Source organism: Leptonychotes weddellii, chromosome 14 (genome assembly GCF_054177405.1).
Source record: "Leptonychotes weddellii isolate Sample4059 chromosome 14, ASM5417740v2, whole genome shotgun sequence".
NCBI lineage: Eukaryota > Metazoa > Chordata > Mammalia > Carnivora > Phocidae > Leptonychotes > Leptonychotes weddellii.
In genome coordinates, this window is record NC_138382.1 from 66,748,656 (window position 1) to 66,773,186 (window position 24,531).

The window sequence follows — 24,531 nt, forward strand, 5'->3', positions numbered from 1 at the left end:
TGTAGCTGGAGGAGAAACCACAAAATGGCCACTGTGATTTAGAAGAAGGAGTGCTGCCTCTTGGGTCAGAAGGCAGAGTTCAAATCCTTATTCAGGCAGTAACTATGTGTGGCCATGGGCATGCCATTTTCTCTCCATGCTTATTTCACAAACTAAATCGAGTGTGACAGCTGATATCCGAGGGTCCTTATTGTTTTTTTTTTTTAAATGTTTTATTTATTTATTCATGAGAGTCAGAGAGAGAGAGAGAGAGGCAGAGGCAGAGGGAGAAGGAGGCTCCCCACCTAGCAGGGAGCCCGATGCGGGACTCGATCCCAGGACCCTGGGATCATGACCCGAGCCGAAGGCAGATGCTTAACCACCTGAGCCACCCAGGCACCCAGGGTTCTTATTGTTTTAACACCCTGTGATGTATCTGTTTCTCCCCCGCAAGCCCCCCTACTGTCCAGCTTCAACTAGCTTCGATGCATTCAGAATGGGTAAGATAGCACGGTAATCGCATCCCCGCCCCTGTGCAAGAATGAGTCAAAAGAACCACAAGGAATTAGGCATAAAGAGGGAAGAAATCATAACCCAAGAAATAACTTTATCTATGTCCATTTCCTCCCACAAGGAAAAATGGCAGTGTTGGTTGTACATTACATACATCTCTCTTTCTTTTTAGTGTTTAATCTTAGCACCTGCACAGCAGAGATCTTGGCAATTCATTGCATATGCTCTCCCCTTCTCCCCCCACAATACAGCACCTGAGGCCTAGGAAGCAACCCCTCCAAGCTCCTCCAAAGGCTGAGACCCTTCTTCATGACAGATTATAGAGATAACAAACATGCCCAACGGTTTTATACAGTTGCTAGAACGTTTTCGTTTCCAACGAATGAAGACTCTTCCTCCTTTTCTTTGAGTATTAATTACATTTTACAAATTTGTGTTTTGTTTTGTTTTGCTTTGCTTTGCTTTGTTCTGTTATGTTTGTACAACAAAAGGGAAAGCCCATGGCGAGGAGCCCCAGGTTAACAGAGTTTGGCTGTCATCTGGTCCGACTGTTTGAGGATCTCGGTGTTGTAGAGGTCCAAGGCGTGGTTCACCCGGATGATCTCGCTGTTGGTCAGTTTCAGGCGGTGCTTGAGCATACAGGAGAACAAGTCCAGCTGGGGCTTCCCCGGGGCCACAGGAGGGGCCAGGCGATTAATTCGGTCCCGAATATCCAACAAGAGGAGCATCACGGACGAAGAGGAATAGAACTGGCCACCTTGTGTGTAGGACTGGTTGACCTGCTGCACGGCGCTGCGGAGGAGGTCGGCGTTGAACCGCAGACTGTACCCGAACACCTGCACATCCGAGATCTTGATGTAGAACTGCCTCTTGGAGGGGTCGGACAGGTCCACGGGGCCCTGGCCAGTCTCGTTACGCAGTAGGGTAGGTAGCCGAGTCCGACTACGTAGGTAGATGTGGACCGTCTCGAAAAACGTTTTCCACCGATTGCCCAGCAAGAGAGTCCAGTTGTAGCACTGGCTGTTTTGGAGACGAATCTTCTCCCAACGCGGGTAGCCAAACTCCCCGAAGGGCATGTTCCAGCCCTCCGAGTGGCTCCCGCTGAAGGGGTTGACATAGACAAAGAACATGGGGTCCAGGCTGCTGTTGCGCATCTGGCAGATGCGCATGGACATGCCGATCACCATGTGGATGAAGTCCATGCGGTTCTTGTTGCTCTTGAGTGTGAGGGACATGCGCTTGCGCCACCGGGGATCAAAGAAGGTGTCGAGGCGGATCTCGTTGCTGATGAAGGTGGTGTGGACGTAGAGGCGCGAGTCCATCTTCTGCAACAGGTACTTGAGCTCCAGGTCCTGGAAGTCCAGGTCGGTCTCGAAGCTGATGAACTGCTCACTCCGCTCCGAGTCCACGTTCTGTGGTTCGCAGCGGCCTCGGTACAGCTTGTAGCCCTTGTTGCAGGAGCCGCAGAGCGAGATGTTGGCCAGGCTGCACATGGCGCAGCTGTTGTTCCCCCCTATGATGCAGGGGATGGGGCGCTGGCACAGCGTGGTGCTACTGTGGCACACACAGCTCCTCTGGCTCTCCAGGAAGGTTCCCCAAAACCCGTTCTCATTGCAGTAGAGAAGCGACTGGACCCTTGCAAGCCACTGCTGAATTGTCCTGGGGAGAGAAGGAGAACGGACACTGTTAGCCAGCAGGGCTGGGCTGCTTAGGGCGACCCAACCCGTCATGCAAAGTGCAGCTGCCCAGGGGCTGAAAGGACTGGGTAGGACAGCTCCGACAGTTAGGGCACCGAATAGAAGTGAAAAGAACTACACTGTCGTTCCTTGTCATGCCACAGACCAGCTATAGGACACTGCATACCCTTCTAGCATTCAGTGCCCACACCTGTAAAGGGAAGGGGTTGGAGTAAGTTCCCTGGGGTCCTTCCAGCTCCAGGATTCCATTATACAGTAGCCCCAAAGGAGTTTGATCCCAGGAAATTAGAGCGTCCAAACAAAACACCCCTGCCAGATTGCAGCAGACTCTGGAAATCAGCCACGGAGAAGAACTTAGGGGTTCATATGTTTAACCTGCATCACGTTTCAGCCCTCTTCCCAGATTCCTCCCACGAGGTTATATAACCTCCAACTTTGAACAAAAACAAATGATAGTTTATATTACTCTAGAGATCACCTAGTGCTTCCATACTGAAGATCTTACATGATCTTCACATGTAAGAAAGATGTTATCGCCCCCATCTTCTCCCGGGCTCCACACTCTCAATTCAGTGGAACTTGCCTCACAACATGGACCTCTAGGTCCCCACCCCCCCCAACACTTTTATAAACGCTACCCAAGCCTGCCCCCGTGGTTCCAGCCACCGAAACATTCCAGTGAAGATAGATGCTAGATCAGATAAGAAGCAGCAGAAGAACAGGTAAAAATACAGAAGGCAGTCAGCTTAGTAGCCTCTCATCTTTCCTCATTTCTGTGTGAGTCATCTCTTGGCCGTCTTCCATGCTACGAAGAATCCCTCACATGTGTCTGGCACTTTTTACCCTGCCCGGGGCACATCTGCTCCCGTTTTCTCACTGGAGCCTCACAACAACACCCCGAAAATAGCTTGGGACCTGAGGTCAGTCGGAGATTGCTTCAAGTCCTGGCTCCTCCAACCTAGGAGCTGAGGCAGCGCCCGGCATTTCTTTTTGTCCACCTTCCTAATTGTCACTACCACACAGGGCTGTGGTGAGGATTGCATGAATTTTTCTGTGAAGGCTTCTCCCCAGACCTGCTTGGTATTAAGGACTCGATGAAAGTTAGTTCCCATTATTCCCGCAGAGGGACTCTCAGCTCCATTTTATGGACATGGCAAGAGAAGCTCAGAGGTGAGATGAAAGACTCAAAGCCATACAGTGGGTGAGTGGAAAAGTCTCCTGGTTCATCGCTGTTTTTTTTTTTTTTTTTAAACCCATGTCAAGCAAGAGTCAAGAAAGGCTCTCTTAAGGCCACAACGTGTTGATGACGACAGTGATGGAGGCGATGGCAGTGGCTTATGATCCCCGTTTTAGGAACCTGGCAAGACAAGCCCTCTTGCATCGTACTGCCTGGGGCAGGAGGCCAGCAATCCCTCAACCGTACCCCTCGCACCCGCCGAGCCCAAGCGCCGCGAGGGGGGCAGGAGAGCCCGATCCTGAAGAGCAGGTGCACTGGTCCAAGCAGAACTAAGTTCAAAGCTCAGTCCTGTAACCGGGAACTAGTCACTTCGCGTCTCTGAGCCTCAGTATCCGCATCTGAAATGAGCATGATAAAGCCCATCTTCGGCAGCAGCGGGGAGAGGACTGCGTGAGATGATATATTTAAAGCATTTAGCACAGAGCCTGGCGTAGCTCAATTATTAAACAGGTAATAACAATAAGCACTCTTATCCCAGAGACTAAGCTATTCCTTTGAAGGTATTGAGACACTCTCAAGGATGTCACTATCTCCCTGGAGTTCGAGGGAAACCATTTTGTTCTATGGGATATTTGAAAATGGACAGCGTTGACATGGCTTCCCAGAATGCTCTGCTTTGAACAAGTGGCTTATCAGCTGAGAGAAAATGGAGGAATAATTAGCGTGCTCCTTGAAGCTGCTCTGCCTTTTAAATCCACGGAACCACCCACCTCTGGCGATGAAACCTCCCTTGCAACGCTCCCAACACGGCCAGGAGACACCTGCTCCCCCCCATCAGTTTCCCCTCTGGGCTGGAAGGCCTGAGAGGGGGAGACCCGTCCTCCCCTGAGTGGCTTGCCCCCAGCACGGCTCTCTCTCTCTTTGCGGCATGAATGAATGCTTGCTGAATGAATGAACCACAAAATTAATATTTTCCTTGTATTTTTCATTAAAACAACAACAACAACAGCAACAGCAACAAGCCCCGCCGTCTCTTCTCTCCCCTCCGGGCTGCAGTATTCGTTCTCGACACCGTCCACCCACACGGCTCCCGGCCTCCCCAGCCTCTGCTTCTCGAGCCCAATCCTATTACAGCCTGGAGAACAGAAGCAGGCCCAGCCTTCAGGAAACGGAGCTGGAATCATAATGAGCCCTGTGGCTCCCACCTCCCCAACCAGAACATTGACTGAATATTGGCTATGAGTCATCTGATATTTTTGTGAGCTGCAGGGGCCCGCCACACGTCTCTGATTGCACGGTTCCATCTGACGCGAGCGTCATTCCAAAATGCCTCTTTCAAATGGCCCACACTTGCCCCTGTCACTCCCTCTCCAAGTGACAGGACAGTACCCCATTTAGAGCTCCTCTGTTCCCATCTGCGAGGCATTCTATAACCCCGTCGAGCGCCCCCTTTCTCGTGTCTCATCATTGGGCCCCTTTGTCAGCACTGCAGCCCCCACTCCTTGAATCAATGCCTCATTGTGGCTGAGCCCTCAGAATCTTTGGTTGGGGGAAAGAAAAAGATGAAAGTCCCTGGGGGTGCTGCCACAAGCTAAGGGGCTAGCGGCGAATTAGGATTCCAGCCCTGTCGGGCAGGAGGGACTGGGGACAGAGGCCCTCTGAGGCGCATCAGCGAGCTGCGGCACCTGCATCTCCTGACCTCAGAATAATCATGAGGTTGTGGGCTGTATCAAAGAAGGCATTAATGATACAGCCAGAGGACGCAGAGCGAGGCCGCGTGCAGGGGGGAGGGGCGCAGGGGGTGCGAGGCCCGGGGCAGGAGGAAAGGGAACAAGGAGGAGGGAGGGGGAGCACGAGGAAGGGTGACAAGAGGAGAACCGGCCCCGGTGTTAGAGACCACAGGAGCGACCGTGGAGCCCGACCTAGATGGGCGGACGGGACAGCGGCAGGAGCAGGTGACTGGAGAGGGAGAAGAGGAGGGAATGCAATCAGAGTGGGCAGCGCAGAAATGCAGCAGCTCAGCCAAGCCTTCATTTCTCCTAACTCACGGGCTCAGGGAACGTGGACGCTCGATGGGCCACCCGAGGGCAATCCGGCCTCTGCTGAGAAGCAGGGACTGGGTGTCCGAGATGGGGAGCAATGTCACTAGTGGGAGCCCCTGTTCCCAAGCTCCGCGAACTGTCTCCTGCTTTTCAATACTTCCTTTTGTGGAGAAAAGCAACACCAGAAAAACAAGCTCATTCCAGTGTTTTTGTGGGTTTCTTCTTGACACAGGCAACTTCCAGTAATGAGGACTCTGCCTCACCCAGACTGATGTCCTACACTTTCTCCGTCTCCAGCCGGGGCTCTGGGTAGTGATCACGGATATTCGGAAACGTGGCGATGCTCCACCGTGCAAAGCACTAGGAACCGGCCAAGGGACTGGGCAGCTTACAACTCCGGAGCCCTCACTCTCTCGCAGGCCTTGTGCTGGAGGCCCTTGAGGAGCGAGATCCACAGAGTCACTCCACGTTCCCGTTCTGCGCTCTCTAACCCCAGAGCCGCCACGCTTTGTGCTGCGCACCGTAATGTGAAATTACAACGATGCGGCAAGAAGAAGGACACAGGCCACGAGAAGAGAAGTAAACTGAAATCATGGAAAAATACTGAAAGTTAGAGTGTGTGAAGGGCCTATTATCACATTCCTCGCTTCCTCTGGACCTGCCAGAATCCCTCTCCTCCATTCACAGATAATTGGAGCTCACCGACAAGTGCTCGGGGAGAGGCTGGGGACCAAGGGTAGGAGGGACTGTGATCTATAAATACCATTTCCCAGGCTAGCTGGTGACAGCCTGCCTCAACCCTGGCAACAGAGGAGAGGCTTAATAGGCCGGCTCCAGAGGGGAGGGTCTTACAAAGGGCTGACACAGTCCCACTGCAAGGCAGTCAGTGTGAGGCAGTGAGGACCAAGTTTTAAAATGTTTTCCTCTGTCCCTGGGGATCCGGAGCCTCTTCCGTTTGCAGCCAAAGATGAACTCCAATACATCTAAATCAGCCTCTTTCTGTTGGATGTGATTTCAATTCATTCTGACCGGGCGGGGGTGGGGGAGGGGGGGTGGGGGTGGACCACAGAAGCAGAAAACCTTCCTGAAGAAGACTGGGAAATGTTCAGCTCATCCCCCTCATGTTTAGACCTGAACATTGAGACTTTGGGGATTAGGTGAAGGATCAGTGTTTCCTGAGAGCTTTCCACACTGTGGCTGTTACCCTCCTAGGCTCACATCAACCCCCTGAGATAGGATGCCTTTGTGATTTTCATTCTACTGAGAGAACACTGAAGGCCAGAGAGGGACTGTGATTTTCCCATGGTCACACAGCATGGATGTAGCAGATCAGAGCTCGGGATGTCTGGATCCAAACCCAGTGTTCCCTCCAGTCCCTGGTGTACTTTCCTTACCCTCTATAACCCAGGCTGGAGGAGAGGCTAGGCTCCAGGCCATGCTCCCCTGCAGGCCTCTGTCTTTGCCTCAGCCAGGATTTTCTGGCGACCTGACAGGTCTTCCAGTGACACAGCTGGAGTTGCTCGTCGTTTGGAGGACAGAGGCTCTGCCACCCAGGGCTTTCCATCAGAGCCTTCAAAGACACACACCTCCCTTTCAGAACCCACCCGGGTGGGGAGCCCAGGCTGGGATTCTTAATTCAAGCAAACTCCCTGCTGATTTTAATTGGAGGTTTTGCCTAAGACAGGAATGCAGTGCCGGGCCAGTGGCATTTTAGGGAAGATCACACAAATAGAGTGCCAAAGAGATCGGGGCAGGGAGGGGGGGGAACAGATCTAGGCTAAAATAGAAAACTATAATCCACAACTCCCGTTTGCCTACCAGGAGTGTTATTTAAAAGGGGAGAGGAAATGAAAAGAAAATGAAATTGGAGCTCTGAATTATTCTTTTATTTATGCCCTGTGCTTCTTCCTTGGCATTTCTTTGACACTGTAATGGGTGTCTGAGTAATTCCATGATACTCCACAAAATGTACACTCTCTCTGTAGACCGTAGACTAGACTGAGAAGGCAAACAGTTGTTTCTAGGCTTCTGATGATGCACTGTTTTTTTGGTTGTGTTGTGCATGACTATGCATGTGTGCACGTGTGTGTGTGTGTGTGTGTGTGTGTGTGTGTGTTAAAGGCAAGGTGCTGATAAAAATGAATGTATCAATGGTGTCAAACTGTTCGGGGCTCAACTTTAAGAAACCTTGGTTTATGGATGTGCTAATGTGAATTATACTGGCCATCAGACCTACTCTGTGTTCCTCATTTTCCCTGGATAAATATTTAGCTTTTAAGCATTCCCCTCGTTGAGTTTCTATCATTGCCTTAATAACCTGTTTTCCCTGCTTGTCTGGGTTCTTCACGTGATGTCAGAGCCTCATGGAGTGAATGGCTCATAACCATAAGGAAGGAAAGACCAAAAGAATTTTGTAGTCCCTTGCCAGGATGAAGATGCCTTCTAGTTTGGAATCATGGAAGAAGTAATAGGTCTGATTTGCAGAGGACAGAGGTAAAAGGTAGAAGGAGGAATGGGGAGAAGAGCCACATAAAAATCCAATGAAGTCTTTAAAATCAGGTTGTCAGGAGCTTAATCGGGGAGGATCATGAGACAATTTTTGCAATTACACAGTTCTGTGTCTGGAAGGAGGTGACAGGTAACATCAGCTGCATATTCAAATTCAGCATCTTGCTTTGGGGCATGGATGTGCTGGAGGCAAGTGAAGGAAGGACCTGGACAGGTAACATCAGCTGCATATTCAAATTCAGCATCTTGCTTTGGGGCATGGATGTGCTGGAGGCAAGTGAAGGAAGGACCTGGACAGGTAACATCAGCTGCATATTCAAATTCAGCGTCTTGCTTTGGGGCATGGATATGCTGGAGGCAAGTGAAGGAAGGACCTGGAAGCCTGTTTGGGGCTGACAGAAAGACTGAAAGCACAGGCAGCTCCCAGGTGGAGGGCTGCAAGAGCCGTTTATTGTTCCTGGCAGTAGTCAGGCAGAAGAATGAGAGGCTAAGTCCCAAAGGCTAGAAAGTAAAAAGGGGCTAATCGGGTCTAATGGACTTAAGTCCAATCATGAAGTACCATACTGGTCATCTCCAGCTGGAGCCATCACAGGTGTGGGAGTCAGCTAGTTAAAGAAATCCTGGACCCCACTCTACTACTGTCTGCTGTTGTATAGTTGACCTTGCCATGTGACCTTGGATAAGTCACTTGACCTCTTTGATTCTCAGTTTCCTTAGCCATCAAATGGGGAAGGTAACATCCACCGCACGCTCTGTCTTCAGAACTAGAATCAGTAACGCAAAGCTCCCAGGAGGTTTGCAGTGCAAGACCGTTATGACTGACCCTTAGCTGTTATTGTTACTGAGGGCAAACAACTAACTGCGTTTTATAAATGCTCCAGGTAAAAATATTCCTCTCAGTTACTAGAACAGCTCAGTTGATTATAGCTTAATACCCTCGTCTCTCTGGTTACTCACCCTCCACAGTCCTAATGAATGCTGTCACCGTGATGCTTGAAGAAAAGGCAAGACATGGGCTTTAGAGTCAGGCAAGATTGGGTACTGAATCATAGCTCCGCTACTCATTATTTAACCTTCGGCTAATTGCTTGTCCTTCCAAAGTTTCTGTTTTCTCAACTACAGAATGGAGTAATAATACGGCACTTTTGAGAATCAGGTAAGATATGTTTATAAAGCCTCTGACATTTGGTAGGTGCACACTGTGTCTCCTGAAAACAAACTATTGTGTTTCTCTGGCTTGCACAGAAAACGGTCCCTTTGAAATAAGTAATTATAGATTATAAATCTAGGGACAGAATTCAATAAATGTCACTGGGTCTGTTGAATACTGACATAAAAACAGCAACAAGAAGTGTTGTTCAACCTCTTCTTGACACTTAATCTCTTATGTATCCCCAAATCGTAAACAGATGAATTACAGATCTAAATGAGAAAAGTCAAATAATAATAACAAAACTACTAACATCAACCAGCTTCGTTAGGAGAAAACATACGGGGACATTATGATGATATTGGAGGAAACAGAGATTTTTTAAAACAGCTCATCATAAAGGAAAAAAATGATTAATAGGGATATATTAAGATAAAATATATCCATCAAAAGATACCAGTCGAAGAATAAAAAGACAACCCTTAGTTAGAGCGTATATTTGCAATACCTCTGGCCAATCAGAGACTATATTTATAATATATAAGTAACTCCTACACTGGTTGGATGCTGGGCTCATCGGGGGGCATCTTATGCTGCTCTTTAAATCAGAGTAGATGCAATTATCACAATTTTTATTTTTCTTGACAATGTATTCATTAAACTATTTAATATATGCTATTTGTCCCAGAAAGAAAGAAAGAAAGAAAGAAAGAAAGAAAGAAAGAAAAAGAAAGAAAGAAAAGAAAAAACTACAAAGCAGTAAGAAGAAATCTGATACTCAAAAGGCAAAATAGGCAAACGATATGAACAGGCACTTCATAAAAGAGGATATTCAAAAGATCAGTAAGTACATGAAACTCCACTTCATTAGTCCTCAGGACAATGCCAATTAAAACTCCAATGGGATACATACTTTGGCAGGACGGCTAAAAGAATAAAAAAATGCAAATCAAAAAAGATGGGGACTGCTAAGTATGAGCGAAAGGATGTGGAGCAAGGGAGACTCTCCCGTGTTACTGGCAGGAGAGAAAATTTGTTTAGTGAATTCGAAAAACTGAAAGTATCTACTCAAGTAGATATTCGGTATAAAAAGAAGCAAAACTGAGCTGCAGTGCGTGTAACAGGCGGGGAGTGCCCAGAGTAGGACACAGGTGGGGCTCTGCAGTGCTCATAATGGGTGCTTTTTATTTTCTATCTGGGTGCTGCTGGTGACGTGTGTGAACTCACCTCGTGAAAATTCATCTAGCCGTACACTTATGATATTTTCAACTTCCTACAGGTCTGTACTACTTTACTAAAGCATTGATTTAAAAAAAACTGTCCTTTAAAACAACCAGAATTATACTCTGATGGCAGTATCCCTTTGCATTTTTATGTCTCTTTTAAACTTTCTAAAACTCTTCTGTTTGGTGCTCTAATTTGATCTTCACAGCTCTTCCGTGCCGTGGGTGGCGTTGAGAGGGGGTCGTGCATCTCATTTTAATGAGAGAACAGCTCAGCTCAGGGAGGGGACGTGACTTGCTGCAGGTCACCAGTAAGTTGTCACATCGCTGGGATTCTAACTCGCCCATTGTGAGCTTGCCGGCCAACTCGGAGGGCGGACGTGGGGAGGTGAATTGGAAGTGGCTCTGAAGGGGAATAAGAAAGAGCCATCCACAGATAACTGTAAGAACTTCGTTCTATTTCTGACTCAGTCCACTGAGCCTCTAGATTCTATTCCAAACAGGAAGCCACTTCTGAGCCCCAGGGAAGAAAAAAGAAAAAAGAAAAAGAAAAAAATCTAAACTAAAAACAACAGAAAGGGTCTGAAGATGCTTATTTTCTTGCCTTACGTCAGCTGAGTGAGTCAACTGCCCTACTTGCTACAAATGCAGAATGACAAACAGGGATGCGAGTGGAGATCTGCCTCGTAGTGTTGGTTAGAACGAACCCTGCCCATCACTCACGGCGAAACCCAGCTGGCGGCATGCATCTCCCGACCCCTCACCCAGACCCTACACCCTTGGATTGCCGTGGGGTTCTGCCTCACAGACTGCCTTCTTTTTGCCCCCATAAATAGAAGAGAAATGCCAAAGACATTCTTAGTTCAAAGCTTCATTGCCCCATGGTTGGGAGGGCACTTGCAGGCTTCTGTGACTGACAGTCAGCTGTCCTGAGCCAGCCCAGGGTTATCTGTGGGCTTGTCCCTCTTCTGTAACAGGACAGTTTAATACACACTCAGAATAGGTCTTTGTCACCAAATTGCTACCCTCCCCCCACAAACACATACATACACATGCACACACACAAAAATGAATAGGTCAGGGACTCTCAAAGTAGCAATTTACTCCAGGGAGAGCTGTCTGCGTTTAGAGTGACAGATTTTCAGAATCCCAGAGCTGAATGATGCTTAGACCAGACCGAGTCCATGGGAAACAGAGCCCAGACAGGTTATGTGCCTTGCTTCAAGTCACACAAGAAGTACCTAGACGCTCAGAGCCAGAATCATCCCCCTGAGGAAGAACCTAATACACTGCAGAAAGGTACCATTATACCTGGCGTGAATATGCATGGAGGAAAAGGAAATATTCACACTTCTCAAGGATTACTGAACACTGGATCTGAATGGTTACTAATTCCTGGAGACAAAAATGTCAGTGTGGTCCACTAGTCAGAATAAGTGTTTATGGAGGTCAGGTAATCAATGGAGTTTTAGCTCGGTCTGTCTCACAGTAGGTCCAGGGGTTATTTCCTATAGTTATTTTCCTGATTCTAGAACACATACCCGGAATTATTCCATAACTGAAATACTCAGCAACTGGCAGAATCCTCTCCCTTTCCACTTCCAATATCCACACTACACATTGCCCAAATAATGAAATCATATTATGGAACATTCTCTCCCGTCTTTAACCAGCTTCCAAGAAAATAAAACAACAATAACAAAATATGCACCTTGGCCGAAACATGTAGCAAGGGGTCAGAACCTTAAGATAAATACACTAAACAATCTTGATTGACAAAGGTTCCAAAGGGCAATTTTGTATTACAAAATGTTTCTACACAAGGTCTCTGAAGAGTGCCCCTCTCCTTTCTACTAAAATGTATTACACTGTAAAAAAAATAAATAAACAAAACCCGCTATGTATGCCAGGTGCCTCACAGATCCTCTCAGAGACAGATCTATATTCCTTTCCCTTGAAATCTGGGCAGATTCTACCACTTTTTTGACCAATCCAAGAAGGCAAAAGCAATTCACCCAGTTTATAGATTCTGATCTCAAGAGACTTGCAGCTTCTACCTCCTGTTCTTGGAAAGCTCCCTCTTGGAGCTGAGACCACTTACAAGCAATCTGACCACCCCACTGCTGCAATCACATGGAGAAACCCTGGGGAGGGAGAGGTACGCAGCCGAATCCAGCCTCTGGCCATCTCTTCCAAGGCACCAGACACGTGAGTGAAGCTTTCTTGGAACCTCCAGCCCAGCCCAGCTGCCAGCTGAATACCAGTGAGTGACTTCAAGTCAACTCCATGTGAACAGAATTGCTCAGCCAGTTCGGGCGCAAGTTGCTGACCTGTAGATCATGAGCATAATATGCTGGTTGGTGCTTTAAGCCTCTAAGTTTGGGTAGACTTATTATATAGGCAATAGATATTCAAATTACTCTATACCATGAGCCCCAAAGAGAACTGAGGCTATCTCTTCCCCATTCCATTACTACCAGCCTATGTTACAGTACTAGGCAGCTTTCTAAATATGTCCCCTTGTTCCCCAAGATTCCAGGCAATTATCCTCAGGACCTGTGAAAATAATAGGATATCTCTCCCATGGTTGTGTTCTGTTATTGGGCACAGTTGACCTAAAAAAAGAGGTAGGTTATCTAGGTGTGCCTCATCTAATCAGGCGTGCCCCTTTACAAGCAGAAAGCTTTCTGTGGCTGTTAGCAGAACGAGAGCTCTGAGATCTGAAGCATAAGGATCAGGGGCACCTTCGTTCCTTTGAAGATGGGGGAGTCCACATGCAGGGAGCCAAGAGTAAACCCTGACCAACAACCAGCAAGGAAATGGTGACCTCAGTCCTCCAACCACAATGAAGTGCATTCTGCCCACAACCTGAATGAGCTGGGAAGTGGGTTCTGCCCCAGAACCTCCCCATCTTTATTTCTGCCTGTGAGGTATGGGCAAGAGATCCAGCTATACCACACCCAGACTCCTGACCCAAGGAAACTGTGACATAATAAACATGTGTCACTTTAAGCCTCCAAATTTGTGGTACTTTTTTACAAAGCAATATCAAACTAATACAGGCTTCTCTGGCCAACACACTTCTCCACTTGGTTTCATTTTACTCTCTAATAAAATGACAGGAAGAAATCGGCTGATCGTTTAGAGTCCCTGATGATGATGACACTTTATGATGGCATAATTTTAGGTCATTTACCTTCCTGAGCCTCAGATTCCTAGAGTAAAGCACCCCTGGTCTTGTCTATCAGTCCACCACTACCCTTCACATAGTTCCCAGCACCTGGTCGGCGCTCACTAAATATTTGTTGAATGAAGGAATGAATGGATGAATACATGAAGATTCGGTACAAAGATTAATGTATATATTCTTTGCCAAGAGCAAAGAACTGTGCCAAAGATGGCAACAGAAGGAGTATTATTGCAGGACATTTGGCCAGTCATGATTTTATGTGAGCCTTAGTTTTCTTACCTGTAAATGGAGAGACTAATCCTTGCTGTTAGCTCCCAGACAGGTTATTATGTATAAGGCTCAAATCAAATCATTGACAGGAAAGCCCTCTGCAAAGTAAAATAACCTGTACATAAGGTATTTGTCTTCGTTTACTTTGAAAGGTTAGTAATGTCCCTAAGCCTAATGGGGTAAATTTATTCTCTAATTATACCAGAAACTGAGTACTTTCCTGCTGTTACTTTGGCTTCTTCTGGCTAGCAGTCACACCGCCTCCCAGCGGGAGCGGTGCTTAAGGGGATGCAAGGCCATTAGCATCTGCTTCAGCAGGTGTCAGGAACTCAAGTCAAAGAAGACAAGCTGAAGGATGAGGATCTGTTGACAGGAGGGACACGCCTGTGGCACGACACCAAATAATCTGGGTCACTGCCTCTTAATCTGGTGTAAAGCACTTTTTTCTAAGGCTATGTACTGAGGGATGCAATCTCTTGAAAAACTTCAAGAAGAAAGAGTTCTATGGCCAAATAAGTTTGAGAAACTATATGCCTATGACCCCATCTCTATTTAGGGTTTTTTTTTTTAATTCATTTTCTAAACTTTTTCAATCAAAGATATCACTTCATTCCCCCCCCCACACACACACATACACACACACATCACAATGTCCTATAGGATTCACTTAGGGGAATTCATTTTTGCTTAGTTTCTACTAGTGAGGGGACAATGTATTTACGGCAGTGAGGGGAATATTCTAAGCCAAGGTTAGTGCAGTCCCCAGACCAGCAACATCAGTATCATCTGGGACCTAGGAACCATCCCAGATGAATCAGAAATCCGGGGTGGGGGGGAGGGGGCAGCAATCTATTTTTCAAAAAACCCTCTAGGTGATCAGGATGCCCACTCGAGCTTGAGAGCCACTGCTGTGATCCACAGATCAATGGTAAAGCTCATGTCAACACAGGGAAGAAATAGTGAATCCTTTTACACCTGGGAGAGAAAGTCCATTGATTCTCTAGCTCATATTTCAAATGGCTAGCAGAGAACATTTACTAAACCAGAGCATTCCTTCTAATTTTTTTCTCTCCCAATAGCTACTCATCAGCTAAATGATAATATACAAATTCCATAGTTAGTATTCAATTCCTCCCTAGTTTCATCTCAACATACGGGTCTAATCTTAAAAACAACTGAGACAAATATACTAAGAGTTAATGTTAATTGACCACCTAGATATGCTAAGAACACTGCCTATATATCTTAGGTAATCTTTACAATAACTTGGTGGGGAACGTTCTATTATTATCCTCATTTTACAGATGATGGCGCTTAGGACCAGAAGACACTGAGCACACAGCTCACCCCCAGGATTTAACACCAGACTATCTGGTTCCAAAGCCCGTGCACTCATGTTCTTTTTCTACACTCTCTGTTTTCTGATTTCCCTCTCTGGATGAAATTAATCTTACAGTCAATTCTTGATATGTTGTTTTCTGGAATAGAAAACCATTCTCTCCACCCCAAGTGCAAAGCATCATCATCCTGCAACTTCCATCTCAAAAGCTCCCTCAGTAAGCACTGTATCACTGTGGGCTGGGCAACCTCATATGTCACTGGGAGCTGGGGGGAGACGTTGGTCATTGCCCTCATGCAATCTGTGGTCAAGACGGGGACGGCTGGGATGAAACACACGATTGCAAATGGGCCAAGTGTTGGAAAACACTGCCACACGGGATGTAGTAAAGACATCCCATAGGACATTGCAAACTGGTCCAGTGTGTCTGGGCAATCATCCCTAAGAAATGGGGGTTTGATCTGAAAGTTAAAGGATGAATAGATTAATCCAGCCAAAGAGGCGAGGGGATTCTCCAGTCTTCCCCAATAGGGACGTATTTCTCTCCCTTCTTATCTCTACTGCTACGCAAATTGTTTTTACAATGGGAACCATAATAGAATCTACTTCATAGGCTTGTTGTAAGGATGCAATGAGTAAATAAACGTAAGGCGCTTAAAACCGTGCCTGGTATATATGTTACCTATTATTATCATCATTTTTTTTTCTTACTGTATGACCTTGAGCAAGTTGTTCCACTAACAGTGGCAAGTTAGTCGGAGTAAGAGCTTCTGGCTCAGGACAAACTAGTGTAATTGACCTCCGCGCGAGTGACTCACCACACAGCTGAATAAATAAATGTGCGATGCTCACTGAATACCCACGACTGGTTGGTTATGCGCAGACAAAGCCCACATGCCTCTGTTCCCTCCAAGTAACAAGCACGCCTGTTCTCACATCTGTTTATCCCAGTTGTATCTGCCATGATTCGATCATGGAAGTCGAAGTCAAATAAATCAATTAAATATGAGCTGTCTTTTTCTGTGGAAACTAATTTGAATTCTATGAACAAATTCTAGAAAGACATTTGCTGGGGGAAAAAAATGTCATCGACTGAAATAAAGGAGAAGTACCTGAAAATGATTAGGAGGGGACATGAAAAGCTACAAATGTTTAGATTGTTTCCTAAGAGTCTTTAAACTGTTGCTCCACTTTGAATAAACAGAAGTTGGAAATGTTATACAATGACGGGTGTGGTTTATGCAAGAAAGCCAGTAAAATGTCAAACAGAATATACCAGCACCCTCAAAAAAGATTCTGGCCCTACTTCAAAAGGGTTGGCCAAGGAATATTCATGTATATATTTTAAGTAAAAATAAAACGTGTTTTAGATATGTGCGGCACGTATATACATTTTAGGATTCCCTATTTTTAACTTTTGCAATTAACTGACAAATTTTTGGTCTCTAATTTTGTCTGATAAGGAGCCACGGGCTTTGACATCTTACTATATGCTAAAAGTGGCATACATGTTCTTTTATTGATTTTCTAACATTAGGTATTATTTTTATCTCTACCATACCAATTAGAAAAATGAAGCTCAGATACCTTAATACCGTGCCAGGTTTACATTGTTAGTAAATGTACCTTCTTCTTGGCCTATCAGACTCCAGACTGTGAAGTCTTAGGTATCTTAAATTACATGGCCTCACTTCTGTATTGTTACATGTGGTTGGGCTCGTGCTTTGTCTCCTCCAGCGGACACATCCATTTTTTGGAGGCAGAAACAGTGTCCTCATCAAATATCTAGGGTTGACTACCCCTGTGCTCCTGATTACATTAATACTGTATCCGCACATTTCTTTATAAGTTACAAAGAGTTTTCACATATATCCTATAAATGGACTGGGACGTCAGCTCTACGGGGTAGCTATTCTTATTATCCTGAGCGTACAGATGAGGAAACAGAGGGCTCAGGGAGGTTTAGAGATTTGTGGAGGTCACACATGTAATAAGTAGCAGAGCAGAGACTGTCTAATAAACTGAACCTGAGTTCAATAAAATATAAGAAGTCCTATCCCTCTGCCCCACTGCAGGAGTCTATGGAGATTAAATCCCGAGGCGAGTAAGTATAGGGTTCAGAGAAGAATCAAAACCAGTGCGGAAATGGAGGGTCATCATAATAGGGCTAACGATTATCTTGGTAGCCAGAATCTTTCCATAGACACCAATTAAACACCCTGTGGAGCAGGAAATATGTTAAAAGCTGACGTGGGTTCAGAAGCTATGGCCCCAGGGTTGGAGGGACGCCCCCAAGAGATTTTCATCTCAACAATGCATAATCACATTGTGCTTGGGGAAGGCCCGGACTGGACTGCTGGGTCAAGGCCATGTGAATATGAGAAGTAAAAATAAACCAAAGACCAAGAGTCATCGGAAAATGTCAATAATTATATTGCCCACCCTCAAGTTAAAGTGCCATGGATCTGCTTTGCCTTATAATACTCTAACCTCTACAAAAATCAGGTGACAGCATGCAGCAAAGAAATACCAAATCACAGTGACATTAAGTACCTACTCAGCGCTAGGGATTTTTCTTCATCTCATTGAATTTCATAGACTCTGGGACGTGCCTATTTTTGTCCCCCTTTTGTTCTTTGTTTCTTTTTTCTCTTTTTCTTCGATAAGGTACATTTCACAAAGTCACATAGGTAGCAAGAGATACTTTCAGGATTTGGATCCAGGTCAGCTGAAGACAATCTCCATCTGCAGTTTCCATCTGACCGTACTGCTTGGACTGTCACAGTCTGAGAGCCTCAGTTTTAATCCTGGTGTATTCACGAATTCCCTGAGTGACCTTAGACAAGTCACTTCACCCCCTCTGGCCTCATTTTCTTCACTTATGAATGAGGAAGACAATCTAACCATACACAGTATATGTGGAAAAAATCCTTAAATTATTTATATGGCAATGGGACACAACTGTAAAATATTATGTTGCCATGCCTTGGGGAACCCATTCCAAGTAGAAAATAATTTATTTGTCCCTTCAGTGAACAATGTTTTTTGAATAGCTACTGTGTGCCAATTCCCATGCTAGGAGATTAGGGTGTTAAAGTGGTCAAGAACGTGGTTACAGACACTTGCCTGGAGCTGTTGGTCTCATAAGACAGATAGGCGTTAATAAATAGATAAGCAAAGGTGTTAAAGTTAACTGAAGTTTGGGGCTTCATTTGGGAAGTCAGGATGTTAGGAAAGCATATCAAATAGGCGCCGACACCCCTTCAATGCAAGGAACACAGCCTTCAGAGCCGAGATCTGAAAGACATGCAGAAGCTACTGCAGTGGAGGAAAAGGAGAGAACATTCCAGAAAGAGGGAAGAGCCTGTGTGAAGCTCAGTGGGAGTGGGAGGAAGCATGCACATTTAGTGAAATGAAAGATTAGTGGGGTTGCAGCCGTGACAGCCAAGCAGAGACATGCAACAGAGAGGGAGGAGGTAGGCAGGGGCCAGATTGTGGCAGACCTCTAGGTCAGTTTAAGATTTTGCTCTTCCTCCTAAGAGCAGTGATTAGTTACCAAAGGCTTTAAGCAGGGATGCAGCAAGACTGAATTTGCTTCTTAAGCAATAATTCTGACCGTCTCGTGGAACATAGATTGGAAAGGGGGTACAACAGATTCTGGGAGACACGGTTTAAAGGCCATTGTAGGGGCGCCTGGGTGGCTCAGTTGGCTAAGCGGCTGCCTTTAGCTCAGGTCATGATCCCAGGGTCCTGGGATCGAGCCCTGCATCAGGCTCCCTGCTCAGTGGGGAGCCTATTTCTCCCTCTCCCTCTGCTGCTCCCCCTGCTTGTGCTTTCTCTCGCTCTCTCTCCTGCCCTCTGTCAAATAAATAAAATCTTTTTTTAAAAGGCCATTGTAATTTGGGGCAAAAGATCTTAGTTTGAACTACAGCCTACTCATTAAAACTGACTAAGATTTAATTACTGATCTTATATCAATATTTCGGAGTTGAACTGTGATTCTCTCAGTCTCTCTGAGTGGTATTTCTCCTACAGTTGGGCAAGACCTCAAGGTAAAGGAGTCCAGTTGTTTTCAAATTGTGTAAAGGAAAAAAGATCCCCTTATTTTCCCAAGTGAGTTCGAATTCAGACTTCCCATAAAGAAAATGGAAGTCGTTAAGCGTCTGCCTTCGGCTCAGGTCATGATCCCAGGGTCCTGGGATGGAGCCCCGCATCGGGCTCCCTGCTCCGCGGGAAGCCTGCTTCTCCCTCTCCCACTCCCCGTGCTTGTGTTCCCTCTCTCGCTGTGTCTCTCTCTCTGTCAAATAAGTAAATAAAATCTTAAAAAAAAAAGAAAATGGATATAAAGAGCTGCTCTGGTGAAAGGTGAGGTGTCATCGTTCACTGTTCAGCCTCCACCTGCCCCCACAAGGCACACGTTTTGCATCCCGTGTCCTCTGGGGCACCTGCTACAGACCCAGTATGGATTTAATGTGGCCCATGCAAGCCCATACAGGTCAGAGCCGCGACCTGAACTCAGGCCCTCTGGTTCAAAGCTGTGTCCTTTTCAAAAGCACACCCTGCCACTAAATAATGATGTTTTGAGGACAAATGCCCTGTTGCTTGTTTCTTTAAGTGCCTCCCAGGGTCTGGTGTTGGGCTGGGAGGCCAGGTGGTCAGTCAACGTTTATGGAATTGCACGGAAGCCTGCTGCTTTATGCTCGCCCTTCTCCCTTCTTCCCTCCTTTCCTTCCTACCTTCCTCTTTTTTTTTTTCCTTTCTCCCTCCCTCTCTCCATCCCTCTGTCCTCCTTCCCTTCTTTGCAAGGAGAGTGGAGTGATTTCCATCATCATGCGGTTCGTAGTCTAGGCAGGGGATCTGAACGCCCTGGGCCATCATCCTCGGCAACAGGTAGGAGAGCCAAGAGGTTACAGGAAAGGACTGCCAGGGTTTGAATCCTGCCTCTTACCTGCGGTGTGATTTCCAGCAAGTCAGTTAACATCTCTGTGCCTTAACTTCCTGGATACTCATAAAATGGGACGATTTGCTGCTGCCTGATAAGGTCGTCTGCCTGGGCTCCAGAATTGATGATTCAGGGTTCCATGGCTGGGGCCATTTCCTAAATCTCAGCACACTACATTCCAGCCTATAAAATTCTAATCCCAATCCATCACCACCCCCATGACCTTAATGAGCTAACCCTGCCTTTGGTATCATCATACACTCAAACCACGGTGTCTCTGCCTCTGCACACTGCTCAGAGCCTGCACCAGCCCTCGACCAGCAAGCCCACCAATGAGAGAGCAAGACAGTTCCAATACTGCCACTTACCTGCCCTGTGACCTTGGGCAAGTTAATTACATCTCTGCCTCATCAGTTCCCTCATCTATAAGGCAATCAACTTTGTAGAGATAGCATATATATATATATATATATATATATATAATAAAATATGTCATCATTACCAACACTTAGACTTGTCGAGTATTACCATGGGCTAACTAACTTACGTGCAAAATACCAGTGCCTGGTAAAAATAACAATAAGGAAAATAGCTGACATATACTGTGTGTTTTCCATGTGGCAGACACCGTTCTAAGCATTTTATGTGGGTTAAAGCATCTAATCTTCAAAACAGCCTTAAGACGTTGGCGCTATTATTAGCCCCATTTTACATATGAGAAAACTGAGGCTCAAAGCTGGTGCTAACTTCCCCAGGGTTACAGGATAAGCTGCTGACCAACCCGGGCTGTGAACCCAGGCAGTCTGACTCTAGAATCTCTATACTTAGCCAGCTCTCCTGCTTGTTATAATAGCTGCTCAGTAAGAGGCTGTTATCGTTTTATAATTAATCTGATTTGCCCTACATATAAGATGGTCACCTCTAAGCTCTACTTACACTCATTTTATCTCCAAAAAAGATTCCCTCTGCCCCCAAAGACCCACAGCCCCCAGTATTCACTCCCTTGAATCCGGGCTGGACTTTGGCCCACAGAATATGGCGGAATGGACTCTGTCTGACATCCAGAGCTAAGACAGAAGAAGTCGAACAGCTTCCTTTTGGTCTGAATATGCTGTTGTCGCACTGCCAGAAGCCTGGACCACATGGACAGGGCACGTGTAGGCAGTCTGCCCGGCAGCCTCCACTGAGCTCCCAGCCGAGAGCCAGCAGTTTGCCAGCCGTGGGCATGACGTCCAGTCCAGTCAAGCCCTCAAAGGAGCTCGGCCCCGGCCGACTTGAGAGACCCCCGGCTGTGCCCCTGTCAACCTACAGAATCATGACAGTTGATAATAAAGTGTTGTTTTGAGCCACTAAGTCTTGGGGTGAGTTTGTTGGTGGCGCTGGATAACCAGAATGTGCCCCTTTTGCCTTCCAGCCCCGTGTTAAGGTTCCAGGATGCCTTAAAACTAAGGCCCGATTACCTAGACTTGACTGACCACTTAATTTTATAGGTAAACACCTCTTTGAAGTAACAATAAAATAATTAATATTTATTGGCCTTGGGTATATTATTAAACTCTCTGTGCCTCAATTCCTTTACCTGTAAAATAGAAATAGTAAGATAGTGAAAGTACCTAGTTCCTAAGGTTGCAGTGAGGCCGAAATGAGCTAATTCATCTAAGGTGCTTAGAACGGTGCCTGGCCTTTAGAATACTATATATATATTAAGTGACAGCACCCTCTTTCTCTCTGCCCCCCCCACCGACCCCTCTCTTAATGGAGCCAGACATTTTATAGGTTTCTTAAAATTTTTCAATCTTCGTCCTCATACTTAACCCGAAGGCAAAGGTTATTAACCCATGTCGCCGGGGAGGTGCAGGGACTGACAGAGAGCCTCGTGGCTGGTGAACGATGGAGCCAGGATGTGGACCCAGTCCGTCGTGGTTAAAGCCCCATGCTCTTTCCCTGTCCCACCCCTGCCTCGACACCACCTCCCCTCCGCGACGCATGTAAAAATCCTTCTGACCCATGGGAGCGATGGCATCTGCTTGGTGGACTCCTCTCCCCTGGAGCCCGGCTCACAGACAAATTACAGCAGAGCAATGGCCTCATTTGCAAATTCCAGCTCGCTCAGCCCCGGTGGCCCAAGGTCCCCTGTGTTAGCACCTTTGTCTGACACCAGTCCGTGGCGGGGAGGTGCGCTGCCTGCCGGTGTGAGAAACACTCATTAAGGGCTCCGATTCGGATGTCAGGAAGCAGCTCACAACCGGCAAGGAGGTTCAGCTCTCCTGGGAAGGCTTCAGAGGAATCCACGCGGAGCCGAGTTTCTGCGCCCGGCACCCCCCAGTACCCAGCATTCAATACTTGTTAAATGAACATAACTGACTGACTTGCCAAGGTGGAATTCTGGACACCCTCCCCAGGTGAGTAGAGGAGGGATGCTGTGATTAGGGCAAGTTTTCTCATCTCAGGAGGAGAGAAGGCAACACTGTGAGTTCTTCGTTTGAAGCTGCTAGTGGCAGCAGGACATTTCTAGCCTGACAGCTTGCACGGGAAGAGATGTGGACATCTGCACTCAGAACAGGGAGGTGATTTGCTGAAGGTCTCACAGCTCACTAATGGGAAGGTAGGATCTCAATCTAGCCCCCTGATTCTGTCTGGTGTTCTTCCCATTCCTCTGAGGAGAGAAACGGACTTTGAAGAGGTAATTAAGTTAAAATTAGGTCATTGAGGTGAGCCTCAACCCAATACGACTGGTGTCCTTATAAGAAGAAGAGATTGGGACACAGAGAAGCACAGAGGGAAAGCCATGTGAGGACACAGGGAGGAGGTGGCCATGTATAACCAAAGAGAAGAAATCAACTCTGCTGACACATCAATCTCAGACTTCCAGGCTCCAGAACTATGAGAAAATAAATTTCTGGTGTCTAAACCACTCAGTCTGTGGTACTTTGCTATGGCAGCCCTGCCAAGCTAATTTATATATATATATATATATATGGAGCTTTTCGTGATTGCTAACAGAACCCCTCCTCTGAAAGACATCCTTCACAGCACTGTTTACTGTGCTCATTTCTGAACCCCCCACTGTGCCTGAGGCAGGTCACATGACAGAAGCCTAGATGGAATCTCCTTTAGGCACTCGCTCATGGTGGCGGTTTGCGCACGGGCTGCAGATGACAAGGAAGCCATTTTGTGACTGGACCCCTTTCCTAGTTCCTGCTCTTGGGGCACTGCAACAAGTGAGCAACGGGCAGAGCAAATCCTATTTGGTTCATAAACTAGGTGCGAAGCAATGGGTTCGGAGTTGGAAGGAATGGGAAAAACAGAGATAAGCACAGATAAGTCTATAAGGAGGAGATTTCATAGTGAAGAAATAGAGAAGATGGGCAGGCGCTTTAAAGTAATGTAGATGGATTTGAAATAAGGAGCTTTCTGGATTGGCTGGTGCAATCAAGAAAGACTTCATGGAGGAGGCAACATTTGATCAGAGTCTGAAAAAATAAGAGGAAGACGAGTGGGTGCACGGAGGTGGTTGGAATGAGGGAGATGTTTTAGGAGAGTGTAGTGGTCTTTCATCTTTGAGTACCTGTGGAGCTGGATGATGAAGAACACAGTATTTAGAATCATAGAGCCAGGGGAGCTTGTCTCTTCCTCTTATGGCAGCGCTTCCAAACCTCAGCACCGTTGACTTTTTGGAGAAGGGTAATTCCTTTGTGTGGGGACTGCCCTGAGCAGTAGCACGCCCACACCATTATGATATTCAGAAATGTCTTCAGACATTTCCAACTGTTCTCTGGGGACACAATCATCTCCAGCTGAGACCTGCTGATGTACACTGTAGTTCTGTACCAATTACTTGACCTCTCTGTGCTTGTTCTTTGATCTGCACAATGGGCCTAACAATCATATATATAAAAACACGTGGCTGACAGTGAACTTGTTAAGGAAATGTGACTTAGCCTTACTCTTCTATTTATTTTTGTAAAAGATTTATTTATTTGAGAGAGAGAGAAAGAGAGCAAGCACGGGAAGGGGCAGAGGGAGAGACTCCTGCGGAGGGCAGAGCCCAACCCAGGGCTTGATCTCAGGAGCCAGGAGATCAGGACCTGAGCCGAAACCAAGAGACAGACGCTTAACCTACTGAGCCACCCGGGCCCCCCTCAGCCTTACTCTTTTATGGAGTGGACCTCTTTTCTCTGAATAAAGCTGATCCCCTAACCCCCACACATGGAATGAATAAAGACAGCACTGCGCTGGTTGAAGCTGGGTGCGCAGCCCCCAAGCCTGCCTTCTGCTGGCTAGTGACCCCCTTGTGGGCCTGCTAGAGGAAACACCCAGAGGCAGCTCATACATGCCCTGGGAGAGTGGAGTCCGAAAGGCCTGGATTTGAATCCCGGCTCCTTCCTGACGGGTTCCAGAGAGAGTAAATAAACCCGGAAGACCAGGGAGCTTTGGTCTTGCAGCCCAGAGGGAGGCAGGTGAGGCATCCAGGCATTTAAGGAGGCTCTCACTCTCAGGT

The 24,531-nt window shown here is 46.7% G+C and overlaps 1 protein-coding gene across 1 annotated transcript in view; it reads right to left on the reverse strand.

Moving 5' to 3' along the window:
- Positions 1 to 569: 569 nt before the first annotated feature.
- The window catches only part of BRINP1 (BMP/retinoic acid inducible neural specific 1), a 168,198-nt gene continuing 144,236 nt past the window's right edge, over positions 570 to 24,531 (reverse strand). The window contains exon 8 of the mRNA XM_081803483.1: positions 570 to 2,151. Within this exon, the coding sequence (XP_081659609.1) occupies positions 1,011 to 2,151 (1,141 nt within the window). The 3' untranslated portion in view covers positions 570 to 1,010. The remainder of the gene's footprint in view (positions 2,152 to 24,531) is intronic.